Consider the following 27246-nt stretch of genomic DNA (forward strand, 5'->3'; position numbering starts at 1 on the left):
AAATATACCCCAGAGAAAGGGTGTTTTGAAGATAAAATCTTGAGTTTTATTTAACCATTGTTACCAAGTTAGCACAAAACTCCTGTTTCAATGCACAATTTAAATCAAGTAAATGCAATCTGATAGAGATGGCTTACTGCCCTTCCTGCCACACCAATGTACTTGTTCTTGACAGAACTAGGCACTAGTTTCCTCATACTAGGCAAGCTGGAGCAGGGCTGGGTCACTAAATGGGTAAGAAATGCAGAATAAGGTAGATGTGCACATGAACCACAGAGGGAGGTGGTGCTACTCTGAACAAACCTATTTTGCTTTCTTTCTGTCACCTTGCAAGCCCCATTGCTGAGGCCTTCCTAGCTATCAGTCACAGCAGCCCCTGCCACCTTCCTTTATGAAATTTAGAATTATGTTTGTTAAGAAAAAATATCTGTTCATGTTTTTTTTTTTTTTTAACAAACTCCAACCTCATGACTCAAAATGTGTAAGTTTGACCTAGCAGGCTACAGTGTGCAACCTGCTGGATAAATAATAAAGTTTTGCAGCGAGAAGCTGGCAGACAGAAAGTGTTGAACAGATCTTAAGAGACCTAAAAGTTTGCTGCTGTGACTACAGACCTGCCAAAAATACAGTGTGTCAGTTTTTCAGGAGTTTGGAGATACTTATAATTTTGATGGGGAAATTGTACCTACTTAAGCCAGTTTAAATATTAAATCCAAAAAAGTCACAAAGTATGAGAGTGCCTATCTTGATGTTTGCTCAGTCATGTATACTGATGAACAATTTCTTCTGCTGTTCTTTTAACTTCCTGCTTCAAGCCTGAGTGGCATTTTAAAAACACAATATCTGGGCAAAGGGTTAGATTTAAATCAGAACCACGTGAAGAAATTCTTGAGTGATTATGAGGAGGCAAACAGCTTCAATAGCTGTTTAAATAGTAAAGTTCTTCAATTATCTTTAAACTTGTTTTTAGTTGACAGGAGTGGTTGGGTTCATTCAACAAAGTTTCAAGACCTGGTTGACAATGGGGAAATTTAAATTGCTCATCTGAGCTCTAAACATCCCGTATTCTGCTCCAGAAGCAAAGCTACAATTGTGAGAGTATATATTTAGTTACCCTTTGTATTTGCATACCTTTGCATTAGTAGATGTCAGATGAGTGTTGCAGAAGTCAGCGAGGGTGCCGAGCCCTTGAAAGACGGTGATGGCTTAGTGCAAATAAGCCCAGGAAGAAGTGTGGTTTTTTCACCTAATGAAAAATAAGAAATGTAAATATCAACAGGTGCTTTTTGGTAAGGCACACCGCAACACACCACTGTAGGAATGTCCTTTTGCAGTCATTGCCAGTGACCAGCTCTCAGGTATCTTCAGGCGTTTGTGTCCCCTCAGGCGCGTCACAAAGTCCTGACCTGCAAATCCCTGCGGAGCCGTAGGTACCGGTGGAGCCATGCCACATTTCCTAGGAACTCATCCACCCTCAAGCAAATTACATACCAGGTCCCTGAGCTCCTCTGTCATAGCCAGGTTATGCTGTTGCTATTACTGAGCAGTTAATCAAATTTCCATACTTTATCTCCTGACTAACTTCCCTCTGTTAGTCTGAGGAAGAAGCAAAGCGCGGAGGAAAAAAAAAAAAAAGAGAGGAAATACATTGAGATGGTTTCTGCGTGCACACAGCCGTAACTTGGGTGCGTTAACGGGAGCTGCTTCGCCCATGCTCGGTGTGTAAACCAAACCGGGACCCTGCTGGAACCGGGTAGGCGCCCCCCGCTGTGTGCCCGCCCCGGGACCGGCCGTACCCGGGGGGGGGTCCCGGCCGTACCGGGGGGGGGGGTCCCGGCCGCCGCCCCCGCTCGGAGCAGCCCCGGGTGCGGCCGGGGGCCGGTCCCGGAGCCGCCGCGCCCCAAAGCGAGGCGGGGCCCGGCCACGTCGTTTGCCGGAAAGCCGCAGCCCCAAGTTTCGTTTCTGGGCGGCCGAGGAGCAGCGGCGGTGGCTGCGGGTGGCACGGCCGGGACGATGGCGGCGCTGACCCGGGCCTCGTCGGAGCCGAGCCTGGCGGCGCTGGAGGAGGAGCTGACCTGCTCCATCTGCCTCTCCCTCTTCAACAGCCCCGTGACGGTGCCGTGCGGCCACAACTTCTGCACCTCCTGCCTGGAGCTCACCTGGGCCGGGCTGGAGACCGGCTTCAGCTGCCCGCAGTGCCGGGCCACCTTCGCGGGCCGGCCGCAGCTCCGCAAGAACACGGTGCTGTGCCGGGTGGTGGAGCAGCTGCAGGGCTGCGCCGGGGGCGAGCAGCAGCAGCAGCAGCAGCAGCGGCAGGAGGATGAGGATGAGGAAGATGAGGCGGTGGCGGAGGAAGCGGCGGCCCCCGTGTGCTGCGACAGCTGCCTGCAGGCTCAGGCGGTGCAGACGTGCCTGACCTGCATGGCCTCCTTCTGCGCCGAGCACCTGCGGCCGCACCACGACAGCCCGGCCTTCCGCGACCACCAGCTCTGCCCGCCCGTGCGCGACCTGCAGCAGCGCAAGTGCTCGCAGCACAACAAGCTCTTCGAGTTCTTCTGCAGGCAGCACGGCACCTGCATCTGCTCCCTCTGCCTCCTCAGCCACAAGCTGTGTCACGCCAGCCCCCTGCAGCAGGCCAAGGCTGACGCCGAGGTGAGCGGGGCAGGGGCAGGGTGGCTCGGCTCGGTCCAGGCTGCAAGCCTCCTGCCTGTCTGTCCTCCTGATGTCTGTCCTCCTGTGTGAGCCTGAGCTCTTTGGAGGCTCTGCACACCTCGCCCTGCCCTTGCCGAGGCGAGGAGAGGGGTTCCCAGGCTGGGGTCGAGGCGATGGGCAGCCCCAGCCTTGAGCCGTGCTGGTTGGCGAGGCTCCCAGCAGGACTTGGCAGGGAGCCGCTGGCTTACTGAGAGCCTGTAGGCACTGCTTGCTGCTGCTACGTTCTTAGAAAGCAAAGAGCTATAGAAATACCCTAGAGCGATCTCGAGCACGTGCTAAGTAAGAGCCAGGAGCAGGTTCTCCAGGGAGCAGCAGGGAAGGAAACCTGGCCTTCGTGTTGTACAGCGCAGCTAAAAATCAGAGGGTAGTTGAGGAAAACACTGAAAAGTTAGGTGGCCAGACTCAGTGAGCACCGATATGGCTTAACTGAAGACAGCCTCCCTGACTTTGCTTAGCAGCATCTTAAACTAAAAGAATAGCTAATCCACATCTGAGTGATAACATTATTGAAGTGAGAGGTGAAGAGCAGTGTTTACCTAGTAAACCTAGTTTTACCTAGTGCCCAAAGTCCAGCCTAAGAGATAAAGTGTATTTTCAGCACTGGGAACAGCTGTGCTGATGAACAGCCCTTATCAAGAGAGTGACTCAACAATGTCCCTCTCGCTGTTGGGAAAGGCGGAGCCGCAGGGAGGGTTCTGGCTTCACAAACCGGGCATGTGCAGGAGAGCATTTTTACATTCTGTAAGGTTTAAGGAGCAGTGGGTTTTAAATCAGTAGTACTAAATGCTTACGGCGGTTATTTAAAAGTTTCTACAAATACAGCAACTCCTTTTTCTAAAATCTTGTCTGATCTCCTCTACTGCAGTCAGCACTGAAGAAGAAACTGACAGAGCTGCATAATCAGAGTGAAAAAGCTACTCAAGCAATGAACTCTGTGAAAACGAGCCAAAGCCAAGCTGCTGTAAGTGGGTACCTTCCTGTTCTAAACACTGTCCGGTCGCTTGGTGTATGGTGGCTCCTGAGCATTGTTGATGCTCGTACTCTTGTGACAATAGCTGTAGTACCAAGATTGCATTGCCAGAAGACCTTATTGGGAGGGAACAGAAAAGAGACATTTTGGCAGAGTCAGGCAGCTCCATGGCAGATGGGAGCAAATGCAGCCGCCTTACAAGGGCTTTGTTCATGCGTGTGCTGATGTACCCGAGCGCTAACTGGGCTCGAACCCATCCATTCCTGTGCACCAGAAAGAGTGCATCTGTGCAGCCTAAGCTAAAGCATGAATGGGCAATAATAGCTGCACCGTTGCTGAAATGTGGAATGGTTCTTTCCCATAATTTAACACAGCCTGTCCTTGCTCGTACCGAACGATTGGGGTTGTCACGTGCTGGCTGCTGGATCGGGTACATCTCACTTGTACCGTCCTTCCTGGACTGGGTGGTGGGGACCAAGAAACTGCAAAACTGCCAGGGTAGCCCTTCTGTGCTCCTCTGGAACACCTCTTGGAGGATGGGGAATAACTTTATATTAACTGAATATGCCGCAAAGCACATCTCTGACACAGGAACAACTACAGCCGTGCAAGTGGGTGTGTGGTGTCAAAGCTGGCAAAGACCTGATATAGTTCCACTTCTTCTAACCACTAGATGGCACGGCTGGCCTGGCCTCTGCCCAGCAGCCCCCTGGAACAGAGGCTGACAACTGTCTTGATTTCTTGGGAGTAAATGATTTTTCTTTCCAAAGAAAATAGGAATGCATAGATTTTCTATTGCGAATGTCAAGTAATTAGTTTAGATGTTCCTCAAAGACTTTTTTTTTTTTTTTGTAGTAGCAGCAGCACTTTTTCCACAAACTGTTCTTTTGAAACCAGTGTCTGTCTGTCCTTGTTTGCTTCAGGAGACAGCTGCCAGAAAGCGAGATTTGATGAGAAACGAGTTTTTGGAAATTAAAGCTTTGATTGAAGAAAAAGAAAACCAGATCTTTAAAGTAATTACAGAAGAAGAAAAAAGAGTTTGCAAAAAGTTTGATTACATTTATACTGTTCTGGGAAGTAAGAAGAATGAAATGCAGTCTCTCAGAGACCAGATTGAGATGGCACTGACAGAACATGATGACGTTCTGTTTTTAAAGGTAATAAGTCCTCTAGATGCAAATCTAATTCTTCAAATTTCTAGAATGCAGAATCACAAAAAACTGCTGTGGCAGTCCTGCTCTCCAGCCACTTTTATTCAAATGACAATGCAATCATGTGCAAGAACCTTCTGTAAAAAGGTGTACTGAGAAGCACACAAATAACAGTGAAAGAGCACTGGAACAAACTTCTGTCCAGTAATTTGCAGCCCCTTCCCTCACCAGCCTCATTACTACTTCTGCCACAAGCAGAAAAGTCAGTGAATGAGAGAACCCATCTCTGTGAGGTGTTACATCTCCATACTGTGATGAAGTCTAGTAGATCTTTCTCATTGCTTTAGGTATCAATTAGGAATTACTGCTTATGGTTTGATGAGTTGCTGTTGAAAGTTTGCCATGGCTCATGTCTGACCGTCACCTTTGCTTGTTTGCATTTGAGCTAAATGCACAAAACCTACTCCATTTAAAGTAACTTGGTTGTATTTGCCTACATCCACCACAGAAGGTGGTCTGCATGAGATGTTTCATTTCTCATTTCAGAGAGCAGCAGCACTGCAACGAGCATCAACAAAAGAGGCTTTTGTGCCTGTAATAGAAATGGACCAAAACTTGATACATAATGCTTATCAGTCTGCCATTAACCTTAAAGAAATTGTCAAGCATACAGTGAGTCAGCCTAAGGAGAAAAGACCAGAAGGTATTGTATCGCTTAGAGAATTGGTATTTTATGATTTGTTCCTTTATGCCTTTGAGGTCAAGTGAGGGATATTCTCACTGCAATTGAAATATCATTAAAAACAAACAAACAAAAAAACCCAACCACAACTAGTGCAGCAAATAGAGCTGGTTAATATAAACTGTCTTCCAACTTCTGTGGTCCTCCATTTCCAAACAAAAACGTACAGTCTGTTGTAAAGTATAGGAGAACAAAATGTGCTAGTGTCTCTTTACTCAGTACTTACCCAAGTATAGATAATCGGGACACTATGCCCCTCTGGCACAACTTGGCCTTTATTCCTTAGAGTAATTTACATTTTTATTATGCAGCAGGGTTGGACACAGTCACAGAATCACAGAATGTTAGGGATTGGAAGGGACCTTGAAAGATCATCTAGTCCAATCCCTCTGCTGAAGCAGGAACATCTAGATCAGGTCGTGCAGGAATGCATCCAGGCGGGTTTTGAATGTCTCCAGAGAAGGAGACTCCACAACCCCCCTAGGCAGCCTGTTCCAGTGTTCTGTCACCCTCACCATAAAAAAGTTTCTTCTATTTAAGCAGAACCTCCCATGCTCCAGCTTGCACCTCTTGTCCTATCATTAGATATCACTGAGAAGACCCTGACTTCATCCTCCTGACACTCACCCTTTACATATTTATAAACATTAATAAGGTCACCCCTCAGTCTCCTCCAAGCTAAAGTCTCCTCCTCTCCAGCTCCCTCAGCCTTTCCTCGTAAGGAGATGCTCTACTCCCTTAATCATCTTTGTGGCTCTGTGCTGCACTCTCTCAAGCAGTTCCCTGTCCTTCTTGAACTGAGGGGCACAGAACTGGACGCAATATTCCAGATGTGGTCTCACCAGGGCAGAGTAGAGGGGGAGGAGAACTTCTCTTGACCTACTAACCACGCCACTTCTAATACACCCCAGGATGCCATTGGCTTTCTTGGCCACAAGGGCACAGTGCTGGCTCATGGTCATCCGGCTGTTTACCAGGACCCCCAGGTCCCTTTCCCCTACGCTGCTCTCCAACAGGTCAGTCCCCGACTTGTACTGGTGTCTGGAGTTGTTCTTGGCCAAATGCAAGACTCTACACTTGCCCTTGTTACATTTCATTATATATGATATGTGGATGTCAGGATATTCAGGATATGTGGATTTGAGGGGAAGACATAATACACCCTGGAGTGATTGAATTACCCAATTGTAAAAGTACTAACGGTGTAAACATTGTAGAATGAAGCTCTACTTACCAGGTTAAGCAAAAGTATCTTCTGGACTGGGGCTTGGGTAACTTCCATGTAGTTCCAACTTTGCCAATCACTTTGCCATCACTTAAGTTCTAATCACATGCCTGAAAAATATGATTGAAAAAATGTCCTTTTTCGTGCATAATTGTCCTTGGCAATACAAACAATAATGTAAAATATTGCCATTGCAGAGAAACAAACACCTAGGAAAACTAAGCCCCCTCTAGCAGCTGCGCTAAATAGATCCGTTCCTGGGAAAAAGCTGCCTGGACCACGTAAGTACTAAAGAACATCATCCTCTCCTAACTAAGGTTTTGCCATTAAATAAAGAGCTCAAGCAGTACCCAAGAGCTGCTTGCTCTAATGGGGATGCAGCGATTATCTGTAATGAGCACTTTTGTGTGGGAAGGGGAGGATGTTTTGTGCTATTTAGTGATGGATGCCGTGTGAGCTGTAAAGAAGCAAACTGCACGGATACAATGGTGCATTAGCCTCCGGGTGCATGTGTGCTTGTGGTGTTGTCAGCGCAGACTGTAAAGCAAAGGAGAGCTTCCCTACCCTCTGGTTCTTGCAGTACTTCACTGCCCTTCTGCTTTGCAATGCAATGGAATATTTATTTTTCACTTGTGCAAAATGTCTATGCTTTTTTGATGGATTTGTATATAATGAATCCTGCTTATAAGCTATTCATGTTCTTTTTTTTTTTCTCCCTTCACAAGAGCGTACGTACAAAGAGAAAAAACCGTGCCAGATTCAAGAACCTTTGCAGGAGGAGGCAGATAACCGTAAGTGGTGATTAGCAGTGGCCTTACTTAAACATCTTGCTTAAAGTCTAAGGCTGATGTAGACAGTCTTCGTGGCAGGGTATGCTCAGGTCTTTCAATGCTGTTTTATCCAGTTACTGGTATTCATGTGGCATTCTGGCCTCTTTGGAAGATCTTCCATGTTCTCTTTTTCAACTAGATCTAAGTGTTAAGAAACTACTTCTGTCACTTCCACTGGGCTCCTGAAATACAGTCGTTTCTGTTCATGAGTCCTGTGTGGGGAGCACTCAGAGGTGTTTGCTGTGGATCACTTCATAGAATGGATGAGCAACTCCTGGTGCTGCACTAAAAATTCTGTTCTAAAAAAGAAGCAGCCTACGTGTCTCATGGGAATAGGCTTATTACCACTTCCTCTAACATGTTGCATCCAAGGGTAGAGATGAAGCTCCTTCCAGGCTTATGACCCTATGAAATAGGAGGCAAATAGTAGGTTGTGCTTCACGTGCAGTATTCCAGTATGGGTGTATTTCTGTGTGGCTTCAGCATGCTGGACTGTCAGCTTTATCTGGTGATGCAGCTTCAGAAGAGCCATGACGATGGTATTATAGCTGACATGGAGACAACTAACAGATAACTTTTTTTTTTTTTTCCAGCGGACAAAAAGTTTCCCATTTCATTTGGTAAGTTCAAACTTGAGGATACTTATTCTAGTCTTCATTGACTACTCTTAAAATGCCAAGTAGATGATCACTGGTATTGGTCTATCAGGCAAAAGTTCAGCTGTTGCCTCTGAGGAGGCTTTTCGTGGTCACTGTGAGAGCTATCAAGTACTGAAAGAAGTTGCCCAGTGGCAATGGGATTTTCAAAACTTTACAAGACAGGGAGCAACCTGAGCTAATACTGAAGTTAGCCCTCCTTACCGAAGTTAGCCCTACTTGCAGCAAGGAAGCTAGGCCAGATAACTTGAGATCCACTCCAGCCTGAATCTTTCTGTGTTAAGCGTGCAATGTTTCTTCCCAAGTGGCCAAACTCTCTTTTCTTTTGTTAATACAGGAGCACCAAGCACGGGAGCAACAAGCACAGGAGCAACAAGCACAGGAGCACTAAAAGCTGCAGCTGCGGCTAATACAAAAGATCTTATTAGCAGCTTTCTTCAGAAAGACAGAGAGGAGCTTTTGCAGTGTAAGATGCCAACGTTACACTATGTAAAGATGAACTTTCTGTGCTTATTGCACTGGTGTTACATGACCTTTGTAGTTATCTGATGAAGTTTTTGAGGGGGTTTAGTTAGCTAGATAGCCTTTGGAGCGTTATTAACTAGTTGTTACAAGTGAAAGTTTTGGAGGATAAGGAGGAAGAAAGTTTACCTTACTAAATAGTGGTTCTTTGCCAGATGAATCAAAATTAACATTCTGTATTCATGTATTTGCCAGAGCGTAATTAAAGTTTTCTTAGTAATGACTTTGGTTTCCCCCCAAATGACTGCATTAGGGGAACCTAGAAATACAATGAAACCCACCTGATTTTTCTTTGAAATTAAATGTAGGCTCTTTCACTGCCAGATCAGTAATCTCTCTCTGCTGCCGGCATATATTTGGGTGGCTAGAGAAATTTGTGGGGACGCAGGAAGGAAGGAAGGAAACCTGTCCCTCCCTGTTTGCCTGCTCTGCAACATGGAGTTGCAGTTGAACCCAGCAGCTGTTACTGCAGCCCTAAGAACTGCCTACGCTGCGGAGGAGAGCTGAGTAGGGAGATAAAGATGCGTAGGAACACGTGTTGCCTTCACAGGACTGTATAAATAAAACTGCACTGCTCTTCACTACCTTCAACTGATTCATGTCTTTACAGATGCTGCTAACATCACCCTGGATTTCAACACAGCTCATAACAAAGTGCTTCTGTCTGACAGATACACCAAGATGTCTGTCTCAGACAGCCCCCTGAATTATAACCACCACCCTCAGCGTTTCACCTATTGTTCCCAAGTGCTGGGGTTCCAGTGCTTCAAGAGAGGCATCCACTACTGGGAGGTGGAACTGCAGCAGAAAAACTTCTGTGCCATTGGCATCTGCTATGGCAGCATGGACCGGGAGGGGCCAGACAGCCGCCTGGGTAGGAACAGCAGTTCTTGGTGTATTGAGTGGTTTAATTCCAAAATTTCAGCCTGGCATAATGATGTTGAAAAGAACTTACCCAATGTGAAGGCTACCAAGATTGGTGTGCTGCTGCACTGTGAGGGAGGGTTTGTGATTTTCTTGGCTGTTGGGGAGAAGCTTAACTTGATATATAAATTCAAAACCCAGTTTACTGAGGCACTGTACCCTGCCTTCTGGGTATTTTCAAGTGGCACTGTTCTCTCCCTCTGCCAAATGAAACAGTAAGGTCTGATATCTTAATGTAGTTTGCCTGGGCATTTACATGCAGATAATCATTCCTTGCAGTAACTCATCTTAGTAGCTATAACATGTATTTTACAAGTTCATGAGCTATTAACTTGCCTGTCTTAGTCAAAGCAGTCTCAAAAAATGTTTTAAGATGAATATCAATAACTTTTAATAAGTTTGGGATATCTGATGATTCTTTGGTCTGAATTGCTAAAGCCTTTAAATAGTAATTTAGTAAAATGTTGATGACAGTAAAAAAAACACAGTGAAAGGGTTTGCAAAAACCTTGGCTGTGCTTCCAAAAGCAGTTATCATATGATCCGCTCCTAAAAGGCTGCAGTAGCTGCTGTGACTTCTGCAGTTTCCTGTAAAGGATTCCCAGATGTAGTTTGCAAGTCTGTGTTTCACAGGTAGCAATAACTGAGAAAGAAACGAGGAATTCCTTGAAAAATTCAGGTTTCAGGCTTTGAGGTAGGTCTCAGTTTTACCTTAACTCTTTCTCTATATTCAGACCACTGTCTGTAGTCCAGATTTACAACATACATGTTCTTAGTGCGTGATGGCCAATGCGATGGCACAGAATGAACTACTGAAATCAGTAAATTCAGGTCTTGTGACAGCTATAAAATTAAGTATGACAAATGTCATCAGAATGGAATGCAGATATTTTTAGAGTTGATGGATAAGAAATGGTATCAGAATCACCAGGTAATAAATTGCTGAGAAGAGTTAGTGGGTTGAAGCAATCTGTCTCATGTTCTGACCCAGAATATGCTTCACATAGGAGGCTCTTCAGTGTTTTGTGTGTTGAGGAGTTCATGGAGCCTATTTTTGACCTGCACAGGAGCATAAATGTGCTGTTCACTTTAATTTATGACAGGAGACCCTGCTTTCTTTTCCTCACTGTGAGGCAGGATATTCTCTGCTGGCATATTTTTAGTTGCTTAGTTGGTAGAGACTGGATTTCCTACGGTGTGTTATGTTACTGGAACTCTGATTTGAGGAGCACAGTACATAGAGAATATTTCCTCTGTGCGTGAAGCCTGCACACAGGGGAGTCTTTCGAAACAGAGAGGGAATTAGCACAAAGGAGAATACACTTCAACCCCCACTGGAATGGATTTCTAATTTTCCTGGTGTTCTTTCCTTTGGGTTGTAGTATGTCTCCAGAAGTCCTCACCATGTGCGTAGGACTCTGCACCTCTGCATTTCTTAATTACAACTTTAAAAGAACTGGTAGGCAACCATGGTACTTGGATCTCATAGTTGTTGGGCCTGTATCTTGGTGACATCTCTGGACTTACCATGCTAGCTCTAATTTCTTGGAGTAGGCCATGAAGAACAGAGAAAATTTCTGGACTCTGATAGGACTGAGAAATATGCACTGAGAAATAAAACACAAAGCTACAGTTGACAGTTTGAAAGGAAATTGTTGGAATGCTCAAAAGAATCTCTGACTACGTTTCATATCGATTGAAGTGGGAGACTTGTAGGGATTTAGGCTTTGATGTCTCCGTTTACTTGGTTTGTAAACTCTCAGTACATTGTCGCAGGTAGCCTAAGTCCAATAGGATGTGTCTATCTGTTTGGCCAGAATGGGATATGGAATTGTTGGTGGACCTAAAAGTGTAATGGCTGTCTTTGGAGCGGTTGTCCTGTCTCAGGAGTCTCAGCCTTCCAAAGCACAGTCAGCACTAAAACTGTCAAATTAAGCAAAACACTTTGAAAGGTGAGGAAGGAGGACGTGTCCTGTTCGAAGTAAGAAGTGCACTGAAAGCTTCTTTTTTCCTGCAGTTCCAGTTTGTCAGCTGTGGGGACATGAGCAGTTTGGTCTGAGAAATCTTGTCCCTTTAGCTGCCTCACCATAGTATATGGCTGCAGACCCACTCAGTGGGGCGCTGAAGGAGTACACTATCCCCTTCATGGGGGGGAAAAAAGTGCTTCAGCAGCTTGTGCAGTGGAGAAAGTCCACCTCTTCTCGTCTTCTGTTGCTTGCTCTTTGACTTTCAAAGGGGTGTTGGTGTTAACCTTTAAAGTCTTTGGGCTTCTTCAGACATAGTGTGGAGTGACACTCAACAGTTGGACTTGATGATCTCAGAGGTCTTTTCCAACCTAAATGATTCTATGATTCTGTGTTCAAGCCAACGAGAGAAGAGTTCTTACTCTGCCACACTGGATAAGGGTAGATTCTTTAAATGTAACATGGGTATGTAACACATTAAGACATGTTCTGGTTTACGATGGGAAGTGAAAAAAGCCTGTCCCCGCACTAATGATTCCTGTTTATTTTGGTTTTGTGTTTTGAATGAATCAAAATAGTAGAATGAGGGTCAGTTAATTTGGAACAAAATGAGAAATGCACAACTGGGTTGTCACACTTCTGAAAACTGCTATTTCACTTAGCTTCAGAGAAGACATCCTTTACATATATATCTGCCCCACCATTTTTATATATCATTAGAATAAAATATCAGTTACAGCATGATAAATAATGACAACTGAAGTGTTTTTACTCAGCCAGTAAGAGTATCAAAGCTGTACTGGTTTGTAAATGAAATGTAGACATGAGCATAAATTTCAATTATACTTCTCTTTTTAATACTGCAAAGAAACTGATTATCCAGTATAGGAAGAGAACTAATTCTGGTGTTAATAAAGCCATAAGTATGTGGAATGATTTGCATATTAATGTGTAAGTGATGGTAACTGGATAAACGCTTGCCCACTGAATGCCCTAATCTGCATTAATTTAATCTCTTCTTCAATGAAATACATCAGTAAAATACTGCAGTTAGAAAAATAAATGCTTATGTAAGTACAAACCTGATGATTGTACTGGTATCAGCCATGTGCTTCAGTATGTACGCTATATGCTATTTGATATAGATGTTTCAGCTAGACATCCTTGGCAGGGCAGTAGACATGGATTTTATGCCATCTGCTTTATTGTTGTGCCTATACATTTTTTAGAAGATGACTGTTGCTGATCTTTTCAATTTTCAAGTGAATGAACTGATATTTTGAATTCAATAAATATTCTTGGTAAACTCTACCTCTAAGTATTTTGTTCAGTGTCTAAGTTGGAATAAGCAGTAAAGAAGGCAGAAATAGATGCTATCATGCAAAAGGAGACCAGTTATTTGTACAACTCAGTAAGTTAGACAAGAATTGGGGAAGACAAAAGGACAAGAGCTGCATGTGCTGTGGTGTCCTCTGGACTGAGCCACCTGCCTGAACTATCTCTGTCTCCTTCATCTGAGCTACGCACCCTTTACTAGTAATGGTTTATCCTAGCTGAGGATGAGATGAACATCCCCTCCAACAAAGGAACCTGCAGAGACCTTTTCAGGTAAGCAAAAATGTCACTAGTTGGAAGAAGATAACAATTAAGAACTAAGTATGTGCAGTGGGATTGTTTAAAAAAACCTTACATGATCTCTAGTATCTGCTAGCTCAAGTGATGCCAGGAAGTGGCAATGGGTGATGATTCAGGTTGGATATCAGAAGAAGGTTCTTTGCTGAGAAGGCTGTTGGGCACTGGAACGGGCTCCCCAGGGCAGTGGTCATGGCCCCGAGCCTGCCAGAGTTCAAGAAGCATTTGGACAATGCTCTCAGACACAGGGGTTGATTTTTTGGGTGGACCTGTGTGGAGTCAGGAGCTGGACTCAGTCAGTGATTCTTGAGGGTCCCTTCCAAATCAGTATGTTCTGAGATTCCTAATAGCAGTCAGCGAGGTCAAACTAAAGGACTTGTGGCTTGCAATCTGCCTCTCCCTGGGACCAGTGGAAAGCAGACAGCTCAATAAAGTTTTTAAAATTAGCCAAAACAAAGGCACCCATAAAACGAATTACAAATTGACTTTGCCACTTTTCTCTGAACGAGCACAGCTGATGAAGGTTTCTGGGAATAAATTCTGTGAAGAGTTCCTAGAGAGTCAGTTATGATACTTCTAGATCAGGAGAGGCAGACAGTAGGAATGCTGTAATTCACATTAATTAAGGAAAAATACAATCCTCATCTTCCCTTCACTAACTACTTGCCCCACGATGTTCTTGGGATTAAGAGGTCAATTAGATCTGCCACAGTTTGGCCTAAGCATCCAAAGCTTACACAATTCCAATACAAATAAAGTATCTTGCTCCCATGTAGACGTGACTGACAACAGCCTGGCTCTGGAACACATACTGAACGCGGAGAAGCCAGCATGCACCTTACTCATACACAGTCTGTTTTCCTATCTGCTCGTATCGTTTTCTCTTCATTTAGCTTTATGACTTTTTCACAGTAAAAGGAACAGTGGAAGGGGACTGCAAATGATCTGGGAACACACATGAAAACATCTATCAAGACATTTCTTAATGCTTGTTTCTCTTCCTACATTAAAATAGGACTGGGCTAGCGTTCAACAGACTGCTTCCATGCCCAGTTCTGACTCCCTCCCATCTATTCTCACCCCTTCCTGATCCCCTCTCAATTGAGGGGCTGCTACTTCTCAAATAATGTCAGTTAAAAACATGTCATGGTGTGGTCATTGTACGACTCCTATTCAAAGTTCATGTCATTTAGACTTTCATTGGCAGCGATTTTGTCCCATTAAAAAGTTCAAGACAGCAATTTGTGAATCTTGCTCAGCCATGTAGAACTGCAGAAAAAAAGGAGTTATTTCAAAAGTCAATTAATTGTGATCTGTCAGAGTGCTCCTCATTCAGTTTTTTTCCAGGCCTTGTCACAGGCTCACATCTGTCAGCCCTGTGTTTCCCAGGCTGCTATCAGATGCCGTTACATTGAAAATAATGGGCTTATTCACACCATTTACTGGACTTCATGTGGTAGACACATTTGTATATCATTTTACGGTGTAACAATTCCATTTACATAAAATATAGGCAATTATGTGAGCCTGGCCAAAGCACTAAGCAAGGGTAGGAGGAGCGACCATTAAAATAATAAAAGCTAATTGAAAAGAGGCAGATAATTTAGGTGAAAATACCATCATGAGAAATTCTTGATCCTAAATTAGTTCAACAGAACTTTAAGGACCCAAGTTCATTGTATTTTATCTGTGTTTGAAAACATTAAGAAGTTTAATACACAATGTAAGAAAATAATTTGTATTTTTTTTTAGAGTACCAACACTCTATTTCAAAAATCTAGTAGTTTTTGGTGAAGGAAGGAAGGGCTTTTTTCTGCTTTAGGGGTAGGTTTTTCCCCAGTTTAGAAGCAGCTTCCAGATTTGCCTGTAAAGGATCGTTGTGTTCTAGGAACCTGATCAGGAATAGCATTGTTGCAAAAATAATCTAGCAGTCAAGTCATACATTCATTTTACATGAAACTGATATTCAGGCAGTTTAACAATCCTTAATCTTGGCACTGTAATTGGTAATGAAGTTTTAATTTGGCTGCAAATTCTCAAGGTCACAGTGAAGAGGGCTGTTGCTCTATGGCATGCTGCAATGTCAGGTTTGATGGCATACCTGGAACTCCTTTATTCCTTGTTGGCCCCTGATTCATTTCAGGTACTTGTCTGTGTACTAATTCCTTGAAGACAGAGCAATGGTTTTCTCAGACACTAAGAGAATTATATATCCTGAGGCAAAATTATAAATATGGTAAGTATGACTGTATTAATTACAGGAGCATTTACTATGCATCTCCAAAGTATCGCTGCGCTGTACTAAAGCCAAAACACATCACTTTGGAATAAAAAAGTGTTTAAAAAAATTAAGTACTCTTGAATCTGATTCCCCACGAGTATTTTGGAAGCCTTGCTAGATTTCAGTAGAATGGGATTAGGACCATTTAAAAGGAGGAAAAGATGGTATCTTGGTAAAGGTCAGAAAAAGAGAAAAAAAAATACTCCTCTTCCCATGCTGAAGTTAAGCCTAAAGATCTCAGTGAAGAATGAGCTCTGAAAAGAGGTGCTAAAACCTAGGACAGAGAGAAAACACATGCTGCTTTCTCAGAGCCATTTTAACTGTCCAGCTGCGAACAAGTGCTAGTGATTCTGAACTAAGTTAATTCTGCAACACGTTCAGGAGTGTCTCCCTTAATCCTTCTCATCTCTAGCCATCTAAAACTGCTTTAAAATACAGACTCTCACTGACAATAGAAGACATTAGGTATGTGAGTCAGGAGCAAAGCTCAGCATAAACCCAGATTTCAGAACTTCAACATGCAGCTCCTGGCCCTTCTCACTACAACTCCGGACCCCTCCGAAAGCCACAGCTTTGCCATTTCAGTGTGACATTTTACTTTGTTACGCCAACAGGGTTCTTACACTTCTGTTTGAGACACAAGTTGAGCTTACAGTTCAGCTAAAAATATTGAAACGTTTACCTTGAAAAGTACTAATAGAATTGGAGAAAGTGAGTGAACGAGTCACTACTGTAACAAAGGGTATAAGCCCGTACTCATGCAATTAATTTCCTACAGAACAGTGTGTTGAAAATTCAGTGCACTTGAAACTACGCAGAAAAGGCAAAGGTAGACATAAGGAAAAGAGCAGCTGCATTCAAAAAGGGCCAAATTCACTCGGGTGTAAGCCAGCCAAGCCACATTCAAATCAGACACGAAAACTTAGCCCCCAGTGTCTATTCACAAACTTCTACTTCATAGTGTTGGTCCAGTCATTCAAAGACTCATTAGAGATTCTTACAGCTCTTTTTTGTCATTCAACAAACTGGGGAAACATCCTGTCTATCTTTTGATTCTCGATCTACACATCGGGCACGAATCCAGCAAAGAACAAATGATTAAGTGCATAAAGACCCCACTGCCTTATGAAATGTTACTGATCAGAAGGATTATGGAAAAGGCTTCACTTCCTTCCTGGAAGAGGCTGAAAGACTTAAGCTTGCGATGCTAAAGGGGAAAATGTTCAACAGGCTTTCCTCAGTAAAAATATTTCATTGGGTTAAATTTAACGACGGTAAAGAAACAACATCACTTGCTTGCTTGCGGTTGCTCACAAATGGGTTGAGCATAACTTAGTCCCCCCTTTTCCCATAGTCCATCTAGCTCAGATCACAGGGTTTGCACTAATGAGAGCTGGCACCCAAATCCCACCAATAATTGCCTCTCTGCCTCAGCCCTCGATTTGTGAAACAGTGATAGTATTTCACTTCAGATCCAATTCTCCTGCACCTCTAGTTGGAGAAACTGATCCCTAAAGCTCAAAAGAAACAGTTGTATTAGGCTTCTGGCATCCTTACTTTGTTTTTAGGTACCTATTCCCTGAAGATTCCCTGTGCCCTTGTAACGCTGCCCGGCCTTTGTTTACCCATCGCTAATGCTGGCATAATGTCAGAAAACCACGGGAAAGGAAGGTTTCCATTCTTTACTTCTAGGTATCCCTGCTTATATTCACTTATTTTTAAAACTCTCTGCTGGGTGCAGCACAGACTGCTTGCAAAATTTGTTTTGTCTCAGTCTTTCCAACTTCTTGCTGCCTGAGAAGACCACAATGCGTACATAACTGCAACTGTTGGCTCCTATTATACACAAGCTAACTCAACAAGGAAGAATATTCACTTTACCTTTTACTCTACTGAGGCTAAGGACTATTTCAGCTAGAAACTGTAACACAAGATGCGAAGGGAATAAACATTGCTTGCTGCCCTGTGTAACTAAGAAACTGCACAATATTGCCTTAGGCTGACAATTTAAACCACCCCAGGAGACAAAATTAAAGTGTCCTGCTCGTTGTTACAGCTCCTTGTTCCGATAATGGTTGTCCATCCTGTCCCACTAATAAAGCTACTGAAATTAAGTAGTGTATAACCTGATCTTATATTACTCTTCAAATACTTCCCTGCTCTTCCACTGGTTCTGATTTTCCATCTCTTCCAGCTTTCCCACTGTTATTCACGCCTATATCTTGACAGTCTGTCTTGAAGTTGGTAGAAATTTGGACCTAGGGTAAAGAACTGAAGCACTATGGATTTTATGAGTGTTGGCACTCTATACATCACAGAAATTCTCTCTTAAATATTCATATACTTGTTCATCTTTCTAACTGCGTTTTTGTTTGGTCTTTGCTTCCAAACCTTTTCCTATAGAGGAAAACATTTGCTCCCTTGATGGACTATTTTCCAAGAATGGTCTGAGCACTTTGAAGTAACTTTCACCTTGTAAATTTTCTTTTCTTTTTTTTTTTCCCAGCTCTCTTCCTTTTCTTTCACTTTCCTATCTATTGTTCCTTTTCCTGTTTGCTAGCAAAGTGATAAGGAAGGCCTCTAGGGTAAGAGCAGTGCAATGCTTTTACTGGCTTTCTTTTTTGTTCTTTTGTTAACCTTAGTTAAATCAGAGTATTTGTTTAAAATCTGAAACAAAATAAAACTTAAAGATTTTCCCCTGCCAAAGCTTTTTATCCCACCACGTGTAAACATTTGGGCACCTCTCTGCAAGTTACTGGTGTCACAATAGTGATCTCAACTCTATGCAATATATGGAGGCTACAGTGAAGCAGAATTAATATATTCAACATCCACAAGCTCTAATAATCTCTTCATTACGGATCACTGATTGCGGGAATTTCATGTTGCTCATTAGAATGCACACAAGCCTGCATAGCTGTGGATTAAATCACCAGATCACATGCACTTCGGACGTATGTTTCCTGTATGATATTTCACATCACACTGGGTTATTTCAGTTTTTCAACCAATTGCTAACTGAAGTACTTATTTGCTGGAAAAAGAACACATTGTTTCAAAGGGACAACGCTCCATGAAAGCTAATATTAATTATGGTATTAATGCTATTGAGAAATCGCTAAGGACCCTTTAAAATGCAAAAAACAAACAAAAGAAAACACACCACAACACACACAAGTTTGCTATGTACAAATATAACAAATATACAAAACAAGAAATGCAGTACCTATCTTCCTCTGATCTATACTAAGACAGAGGTATCTCTCACATTTTATCTCACATTTACAGTGCAAATACCCAAGAGTACCCCATTTAAAATCTCAGTTGTAGCATTGATCTCCAGCTCTCAAAAGCCATGTACTTGGATACCCCTGTATATCCTCTCATACTTTACAAGAGTCAATTCTCTTAGCTCTTTCCTATCGTGCACTCAACAATAACTAGAGCTAGCTGTAGATCCAGTACTCTGAATACTCACTATTACATTCCACTGCAGACAATGCTACGACCTAAACTTCTGATTATTTCAATGCCTTTCTCAACGAGCTTTTTTCATCTGGTAATGATACCAGTTCATATTAGCTTAGTGCAGTATCTCTCATTGGTCTGTCTGCACGTGGAACAAAATCAGATACTATCAATTGTGCTGAAATCAACAGAGATCTGTGGAATTACATCAGCTGTGATCCTGCCCCAGAGGGTTAGTTAATGTCTCTATTAACATACAGAAGGGGAAAAAAAAATGGCAAACCTACCAATTGTTTGAAGGTTTAGTAACAAACGCTAACTATGGTTTTAGCTATAAACATAGGAACGTGGAAATGATGAAGTGGTGAGATGCCCAGAAATGATCTAATAGGTAAGAAGATAAATAGGAATCAAATGGAAGGGAAATCAACTGGAGATGGGTGAAGAGAGGAAAAAAAATAGAGAAAAAGCACATAGTAAGTGCCCAGAGTAAAGACAGAGAATATCATAATACTGAGCACTAGCTGCCTTCTAACTACAAAACAAAGATAACCTTTTCAAAATTCACAGTTATTTTTTGAGGCAAATAAGATTTGAAGAGGGAGAAAGTAATGCAACCCAATTTATGGATTAGTGGTCAGAGTTTACAGGGCTCACAGAGCCATTATCTCCAAGAAATTCTCCAGGCTCCTGTTTTGCTGAAATTGTTAGCTTTAGCCCTTGGTTTTAATGCTGCTTCAGATTCAGTATCCAAAAACAGGGCTGAACTTTTTAACTCTCATGTCCTGTGTTACTCCTGTCAATTGAGCTGAAACTCGCAGGGGTTGGCTCTTCTTTCTCTGGCAGCATGGTAAATGAAACTGAAATCTTTAAACCGAGGAGCACAGCCCAACCAGGCTTCGCCAAAATGTTCATTTCCAGTGAAAAGAAAATCTCCAGCTCCCTTCTTCACCTTGCACTGTAGCAGGGTTCGTATAGGGCCTCGCCATTCACCACTTGCTTCATCCTGCTGGAAAATTCTGTTTTTCTGTCTGTAGACTTTCTGGACGTTGACATCAACCTGTGACATGTGGTTCTCAGAATCGTGGGAAACATTTCGGATAGATCCTTTCACCACTAAATGTGAAGAAGACAGGAGTTGGTTATGGAGCAGCAGGTAAGTAGCTCATGTACAAGGAGCTCACTGAATGAAATAACTGGAGAAATAAATCTGTTGCATGGCTCGCATGGCCACCACCTACAGGCAGACACATTTCTGAGCATACATTGCTTCCTGTACAAAGGACGGTCCAAAGCCCGACACAAACAGTGCTGTGTGATGGAAGCATGCTTTTTAACTACTCAAATCAGCTATGTTTGAGAAGAAACGTATAACTTGTTTGATAATGCAAATCAGCAGTAAAGAATAAAAAGCACAGGAAAAGAGGTCAGCTCAGGAATTCAACTTTATGTTCCAAGTCAAAGACTGTCATAGACTATCTCCTTCCTGTCTCCATGGGACACTGAATTTTCTTCTTTGACAGCAGTAAAATAAATTGATTTAAGAAGAATTAGAATATGACTTATTTGGGAAAAATAAGAGCTTGTTAAACACTTTTCATTTAAATGTTCGAGGTTTCTTCCCTCAAAAGAAAACATCATCCATCCAGAAAAAGATACTTTCAGAGTCAGTGAACAGCATGCAGAACTCTTCAAGTGACTTTATTTGAAGCCCTATTTAAAGTCACATAGCATTCATGTACCTCTTTCTCCCAAAACAGTCCTAGCTGTTTTTTGGAAATTAGAAGATAAGCCATATTCTTTCTGAATAAAAGCATCCTTTACATCAACTGTACAGAGAAAGAAATGTCCAGTAGTGCTTGCTGTCCTGAAGCAATCTCCCTCATTCTTGCTGTCCCCATTTTTCACAGCAATCAATTATTCTATTATAACTAAATTTATTTCAATGCCATAACCAGAGGAGGCTCAGAATGAAACGCACCACCATTTGGGCTTTGGGCAAATGAGGGGTTGTCGATGCAACTGAAACTTTGCCATACTTCTGCCACAAAACTCTTTCACTCAGGTACAAAGAACTCAATGGATGAAACAGAAAGAACATATTTCCGAAATTTCCAAGACCTTCCCATCTAACTCAATTTCTGAGGGAAACCAGGATTCTGTGTAACAGATGTCTCTGTTGTCCATCTCTCTCTCTCAGTGATAATTTTTAATCAGATGCAGCCAAGTCTATTGACAAGCTATAATGCACTTGTTCCTGGTGCTCCAAGTTGCTCCTGCACTGCTCAGGGCCTAGTGACGGAAGACCTCAGTCTTAAGATTAACTATAAAGGTCCTATTCACTCCCAGTGTCATTTACACTTTCATTAGCAGCTATTTTCTCTAATCAAAAAAGTTGATGATAGCGATTTGTGAGCTTAGGGCAAGGAAGTCAGGCCATAAATAGAGTAAGTTCAAAGGGCTATTTCTTCTGGTCTGTTGCTGCTCTAAGTGTAAATGCTCCCCATTGTGTGCCCTGGGCCTCCACATCTGTCAGTCTGTTTTTTTCAGGCAGTACAGGGACAGAGTGCCTTGCATGGGAACTGATAACTTCATCAAGTAGAAACAATGGGACGGATTGCATCAATTAATTTAGATGAAAAAAAATTACCAGCTAAGGAGCACTGTTTAAGGGAAGCATGCTCTGTGCTCTGGTTTTGTGTTAGCACAATGATGTTGGGGTATGAGAAAATTATCTGTAGTGTTTGAAGTAAGGCAATCCCTAGGAAGGAGTAGGAAAGCAGTTGATTCGTGTTTTCTTTTAAACACTGAAAAGAAATACAGCTATGAACTACATTTACATCTGTTCATAGGCACAGTTACAGCAATACAATTGTGGCCACATGGAGATACAGCTCTACAGCTTCATCTTTTGGACTTCTGTCTCAAAGAGGCACAAATTTTAATGTGCAAAATTATGGGAATAAAACAAATCACAATCCACAGGGAAAAAAAAAAGATAGCGATATTGCAATTTAAGTAAAGAAAATAGGAAAAACTTTTAACGTACCACCAAATCAGCATTTCTTATCTTATGGAATATTAACTGCTTTGTTTTCTCATCAAGCCTGAAACTGAAACAGCATGTCACTGAAGGAAGTTGAAATCACCTGAAATCCTTAGCTAAGTTACAAACAACTCACTACTTTTGTAGAAAGAGAACTAGGAAGTGTGCAAATTGTGAGGGAAGAGAGAGGACATGTTCATCATCTGGAAAAAAACAGATTAAGGGAATAAAAAGAAATGTAAATAGGGTGCATCATTTGTGCGTATGTGTGTATCCACAGGCATGTGACTTTGTTATATGTGAAAGTCAGCAGTACACTTGTGAGAATTACTTTGAGCTCGGTTTTAGATCATAACCTTTCTGCCTGCAGGAAATGAGGACCTTGAAAGGAAGCTTCTCCCTTTTAGGTTTCATTCCCCTCCTCCCAGTTCAAATTGTTTTTCACAAAGCTATTTTGCCTCTCAGATCAGAGTGCATAGTCAGGTCATTATTTTAAAAAATCAATCAAATAAATCCAAATAATCAATGCATATTTATAAAGTCAGAATGACTTTTCTTTAGTCAGCTTACCAAAATCACTGCTGCAAATAGCCATAAGAAGTTCCACATTGTCACAAGGACGGCACATAGCTTTAAAAAAAAAAAAAAAAGTCAGTTACTTATGATACAATACTATGTCTCATTGCTAAAGGGCTAGTGACATGTGAGAGGAAATGGGGCAGAGGTACTAGTTTAAATAGCATTATGATCAGACAAAACAAAATTCTTGTTATGCAAACACAACCAAAGCAATGAAATAAGCACAGAGGATTTGTGCTTATGACAACATAGCCCGACAGCCTATAATCCCTTTAACAACTCATCAAACATGCAAAAGACACAGCAGAAAACACCAGCACCTGGCACATAGCTACCCTCCACCATTTTTGAACCTTTTCCAGTTTAGTTCTGTTCTGAATAAAAAGAGAGGGAAATCTTCCTATATTATCTCTGGTTTACAAAAAAAAAAAAAAAAAAAACAAGGAAAAAAACAGGCATCTATGCATGAGTTGGGTCCTATGATGACTTCAGACGACACTTAGCTCTACAGTCAAGGAATAGTTTACGAACAGGAAAGAAAGGTAAATGAAGTTTCAAGCAACTTAGGTGTTTTTAAAAGATCAAATTTCCCATGACCATCTTGGTGAGACCCTTCGGTTCCTAACAAATTTAAACCTCTCCTAAACACGGGATTTTGACTCCCAAACCACACAGATGCTCTCTGTGACAGTACCTCCCAGGGGCTGGAGTCACCCTGATCACTCTGCATATACCCAGGGCCAAGCTAGCTGCTAAAGGAGGGACTGCGTTTCTCTTTATAATGCAGCATTTGCTCCTGTGCCTACAGGATTCCCCTGACAATGGAAATCTGAATACACGTAGCTGGTTATACTGCACCCACCAAACACTGTCCACGAGCTGGCAGAAGGATTTCCCTTGCCATGATAAACCCCTTCACCCAAACCAGCTTCCATCACTAGATACAGATGCCACCTTGGATCCACCCCGACAACAGAGCCCTGAGGCAGGCCCTTCTCTTACCCTTGACCAGTGCCATCTTTTTGAAGTCAGGGCCAGCAGCACTCTGGTTGCTCAGCAGCTCATACTGGAAGCTGGCTGTCCGGCGGCTGATGTCCCTCTGCGGGCTGGCCTGCAGGAAGAGGGCCACTCGTTGCGGCGTGTGGGCACTGAAGCAAGACACGTGGTGGGGTCGAGCCCCTCCTGCCTCGCTTACCACCAGATGCAGCTGCCCAGCACGTTCCACGTAGATGCTGGCACCCTGGAAGTCGCTGGCTGGCTTGATGCAGACGGTGGTGTGCTGGGCACTGGGCAGGATGGGCTCCAGAATGACACGCAGGGCTCGTGCTGGGTACATCCATTCCAGGGAGCCCTCAGTGCAGCGCAGGTGGACCTGCTCCACCGCACGGGATCGGGGCTCCCAGCTCAAACCACTGCCAAGACAATACCATCAGTCCATCACTAACGATATCCACAGCACGGGTGGAACAGTCCAGCAGTTACCGCCCAGAGATAAGGGCCGTGTCTGTGCAGCTAACACCCTCCAGCTGGGCTGCCCTTCCTCCCCAGCCTCTGAGGACCTGCTGCAGGTGCAGCCGCAGTGCCACAGGGGACTGCTCGCACCTGGTGCTGCACCGGCTGCAGAAAGGAGCCTCAGCCCCCTATGCCCAACCACAAATCCACACCTGGATGTCTGCAGCATGCAGAAAAATGTTAGATTCCCTCTGTGAAACAGCAGCAAAAGCTTGCTGGGCGATAGGTCTTTCTAATCTCTCTGGAAAATCCCACCTGGGGACAGGTAGGTGAGAGCATGGACTCACAATAGGAGCTGCACAACGCTCTGAAAATCAGATTTAAAAGCCTACGTTGTAAAGTTTTTGTTTTGTTTTGTTTTTTTAATGCTGCTGGCAAGAACTCATCAAGAAAAATGGTTTTATTTGAAGCAGGCTGAGCACCAAGCTAGTGCAATTTCACTGCCTTCACAAGAGTTACTTCTAGCTGTATCACTCCCAAAAAAACAGACGAGTTCCAGCAGCAGCCCTGGCCGAAAGGTACCGACCCCGACAGGCGCTGTCCCCTTTGCGAGGGCTCCGACAAGTATCCTCCTGCCCAAATGCCAGCGCTGAACCCTCCGGCGGGGCAGAGCCGAGGCTCGCCGCCGCCTCTCGCCCACGGGTACAACGGGGGAGCGGGGCCCGGGGCCGCGCTGAGGGGACGGGGCCGGTCCCGCCGCTGCCCCCGGCCGCACCCCGGCCCGGCCCTGAGGAGAACGGCGGCGCCCTGAGGCGAACCCCGGGGCCGCGGGCTCCTACCTGCCCCTCCAGCTGCAGTAGTCGGCGGCGCCCGGCTGCTGCCCGCCGCCCGCCAGCAGCACCAGCAGCAGGGCGGGGAGGAGGCCCCGCTCCGCCGCCATGGCGGCCCGGCCGGCACCCCCGGCGGACAGACGGCGCGGCCGGGCCGGGCCGGGCTATAAGGAGGGCCGGGAGGGGAGAAGAGGGGCCCCGCCGCCCCCGGCCCCGCCGCGAGCATCCCCGAGCGGCCGCAGCGCCCCGTGCGGCACTGCCGGCGGGAGGGGGGTGGCGGTGGTGGAACAAGGGTGTATTTGTCTTTAAAGTATCTTAATGCCATCAATAACAGCTTCTGAGCGCAGTTCAGGAACAAACCCAAGTCGTGTCACTGTAATCAAAGCAAACAGCGAATGATTGATGGAGATTCAATAGTTTAACTTCTGCTTTCATTATTACCTTTCAGGGGTCCGTGCACAAGAAAGCGTGAGGGCCTGCGATTATCATACTAAAAGGCAGGCAGGGCCTGCCAATAATTAGATTTCTATATGCATTGCCCTTTCCATATTTTCAATGAACGACATGGGGAGCTGCTCTTTTGCAGGTCTGAGAGACCGAGGCTCTTTTCTGCAGCTCTTCAGCGTGGAATCGGGATTTTGCAGCAGGGCCAGGACAATGGGCTCCAGCGCTGCTGGGTGGCACAGGCGAAGATCCGCACAGCATTGTCAGGGGGGCTCCGTGGCCATCTGTTACCTTGTGGTGAGCAGCACGTTCTCACATGGCCCCCAGCCGCACCAGGAAACAGGCAGAGTTTGTGCCTTCACAGCTCTGCAGTTATGGCTTTTCCTTAACAGGAAAACAGATATCCTGAGAACAGGTTTAGCCTTCGAGTGCTGAAAGCTAGACTACTTGAACATTGTTTGGACCCCTACACAACCACTTTACTTTTCATTTACCAACTATTTTACAGATTTATTTATCACAAAGCAGAGACAACCTCAGCAAGTTGCACTCTTGACTTGCGCTTCTCTAAAACCACACACTTCTCCACACATACCTGTGGTGTGACTTGTTACACTTCAGGCAAAACTGGCTCAAGCTGGTGCTTTGCACAGTTCACTCCAGCAGTTCTAAAAACATTAAAAACGCATTAAACCTAGATCTTGTAATAACATTAGTGTCATTGATCCTCAATGCTCTGTGAAACTATTGCCTTACATAAGAGAAAAACCTGCTATCTATGCTTTGACCCAATCCTGAAGGGGAAACAACACACAATCAGTCTTTAAAAGGTTTGATTGTGGCATAATATGGGAGCTAAGAGGCCAGAGCCCATTCTCTCTTTTGTGCAAATTAGATCAGGGAACAGAGGAGAGGACTTGGGGAACAGAACTGACACCATGATAAAGAGCCCCCCCCGGAGGATTTATTCACTTCCAAAGGCTCAAACTAACCCATCTGCTGCCATCAGGAAAAAACATTGAGCCACTTGATCTCTGAACTTCTTCCAGCAGCGGTTTTTCCTTTCTGTGGAAAGCCCTGCATGTGTTTTTCCGACTTGTGTTCAGCATCCCTCCTCCTGCTCCAGTTTATGTTAACACCACATAACACCAAAACATCTGCTGTTAAAAACCTTACCTGTAAAGAGCAATTTCTAAATAATACATTTGTAGACCTGTCTTCCCCTTTGGCTAAATAAAAAGCACACACTGTTCTAATATCCCTAATAATTAACAACATAGGTAAGATAGAACAATCGAGACATTTCATCTCACTAGTGAAGTCTGTTCTTTTTAATGATTTTAAACAAAGTATCTATTATAAAGCCATACGAACTCAGCTTTTCCCCTCAGGTGAATACCTCCACACAGTACAAAACCCATCTCCTTCAACCCTCTTTTAACCCATTTGATAAAAGGTTCTGTAGCTTTTAAGTGATAAAATGTTTTGTAAGACCCAAGCAAGAAACTGCTAGCCATTATAAAAACTTGTGAATGCTTACCCAGGAAGGATGCCCCATATATACATGTAATAGTTTATTAAAAAGATGTAGCATGCATGCTACATCAGAAGCTGCTGGTCCAGCTCTGCAGCCCAGAGCATTGCCCCAGACAGCATGAATTTTAATGCTTCGGGCCATTTATGTGCTGAATGTTTCAGTTTATTACCTGTAATGAGGAGGCTTGCTGAACAAGCATAAAGGGAAAGGTAGAAACTGAAAGAAGCTTATCATACTCCAGCCCCCTAAAGCCAGGCAGCAGTCTTCATCACTAGGTTGTTA

General features: G+C 43.8%; 2 protein-coding genes across 9 annotated transcripts; one reads left to right on the top strand and one right to left on the bottom strand.

Moving 5' to 3' along the window:
• Positions 1-1893: 1893 nt before the first annotated feature.
• Positions 1894-13004, top strand: LOC308180084 (E3 ubiquitin/ISG15 ligase TRIM25-like). 4 transcript variants are annotated; one of them, XM_080561204.1, is made up of 10 exons: positions 1896-2652; positions 3578-3673; positions 4606-4839; positions 5380-5536; positions 6487-6591; positions 6998-7081; positions 7526-7591; positions 8224-8250; positions 8624-8752; positions 9419-13004. In XM_080561204.1, exons 1-10 carry the CDS (start codon positions 2014-2016, stop codon positions 9949-9951), a joined length of 2070 nt encoding a protein of 689 aa, XP_080417330.1. In that variant the 5' UTR covers positions 1896-2013; the 3' UTR covers positions 9952-13004. The 4 variants fall into 4 exon arrangements, with proteins under 4 accessions (XP_080417331.1, XP_080417330.1, XP_080417333.1 ...); XM_080561205.1 differs by lacking the exon at positions 8224-8250 and having other exon boundaries at positions 1894-2652; XM_080561206.1 differs by lacking the exon at positions 6487-6591 and having other exon boundaries at positions 1902-2652.
• Positions 6598-27158, bottom strand: LOC308180099 (meteorin-like protein). 5 transcript variants are annotated; one of them, XM_080561259.1, is made up of 6 exons: positions 24993-25997; positions 23704-24113; positions 22693-22752; positions 22259-22325; positions 22126-22189; positions 6598-6910 (listed from the first exon to the last, which is right to left on the bottom strand). In XM_080561259.1, exons 1-6 carry the CDS (start codon positions 25091-25093, stop codon positions 6899-6901), a joined length of 714 nt encoding a protein of 237 aa, XP_080417385.1. In that variant the 5' UTR covers positions 25094-25997; the 3' UTR covers positions 6598-6898. The 5 variants fall into 5 exon arrangements, with proteins under 5 accessions (XP_080417385.1, XP_080417384.1, XP_080417387.1 ...); XM_080561258.1 differs by lacking the exons at positions 6598-6910; positions 22126-22189; positions 22259-22325 and adding an exon at positions 12578-20192 and having other exon boundaries at positions 23704-23812; positions 23897-24113; positions 24993-25988; XM_080561261.1 differs by lacking the exons at positions 6598-6910; positions 22126-22189; positions 22259-22325; positions 24993-25997 and adding exons at positions 12578-20192; positions 26023-27158.
• Between the last annotated feature and the right edge of the window lie 88 nt (positions 27159-27246).

The sequence above is a fragment of the Anser brachyrhynchus genome (genome assembly GCF_964034855.1).
Source record: "Anser brachyrhynchus genome assembly, chromosome: 18".
Classification (NCBI taxonomy): Eukaryota; Metazoa; Chordata; class Aves; order Anseriformes; family Anatidae; genus Anser; species Anser brachyrhynchus.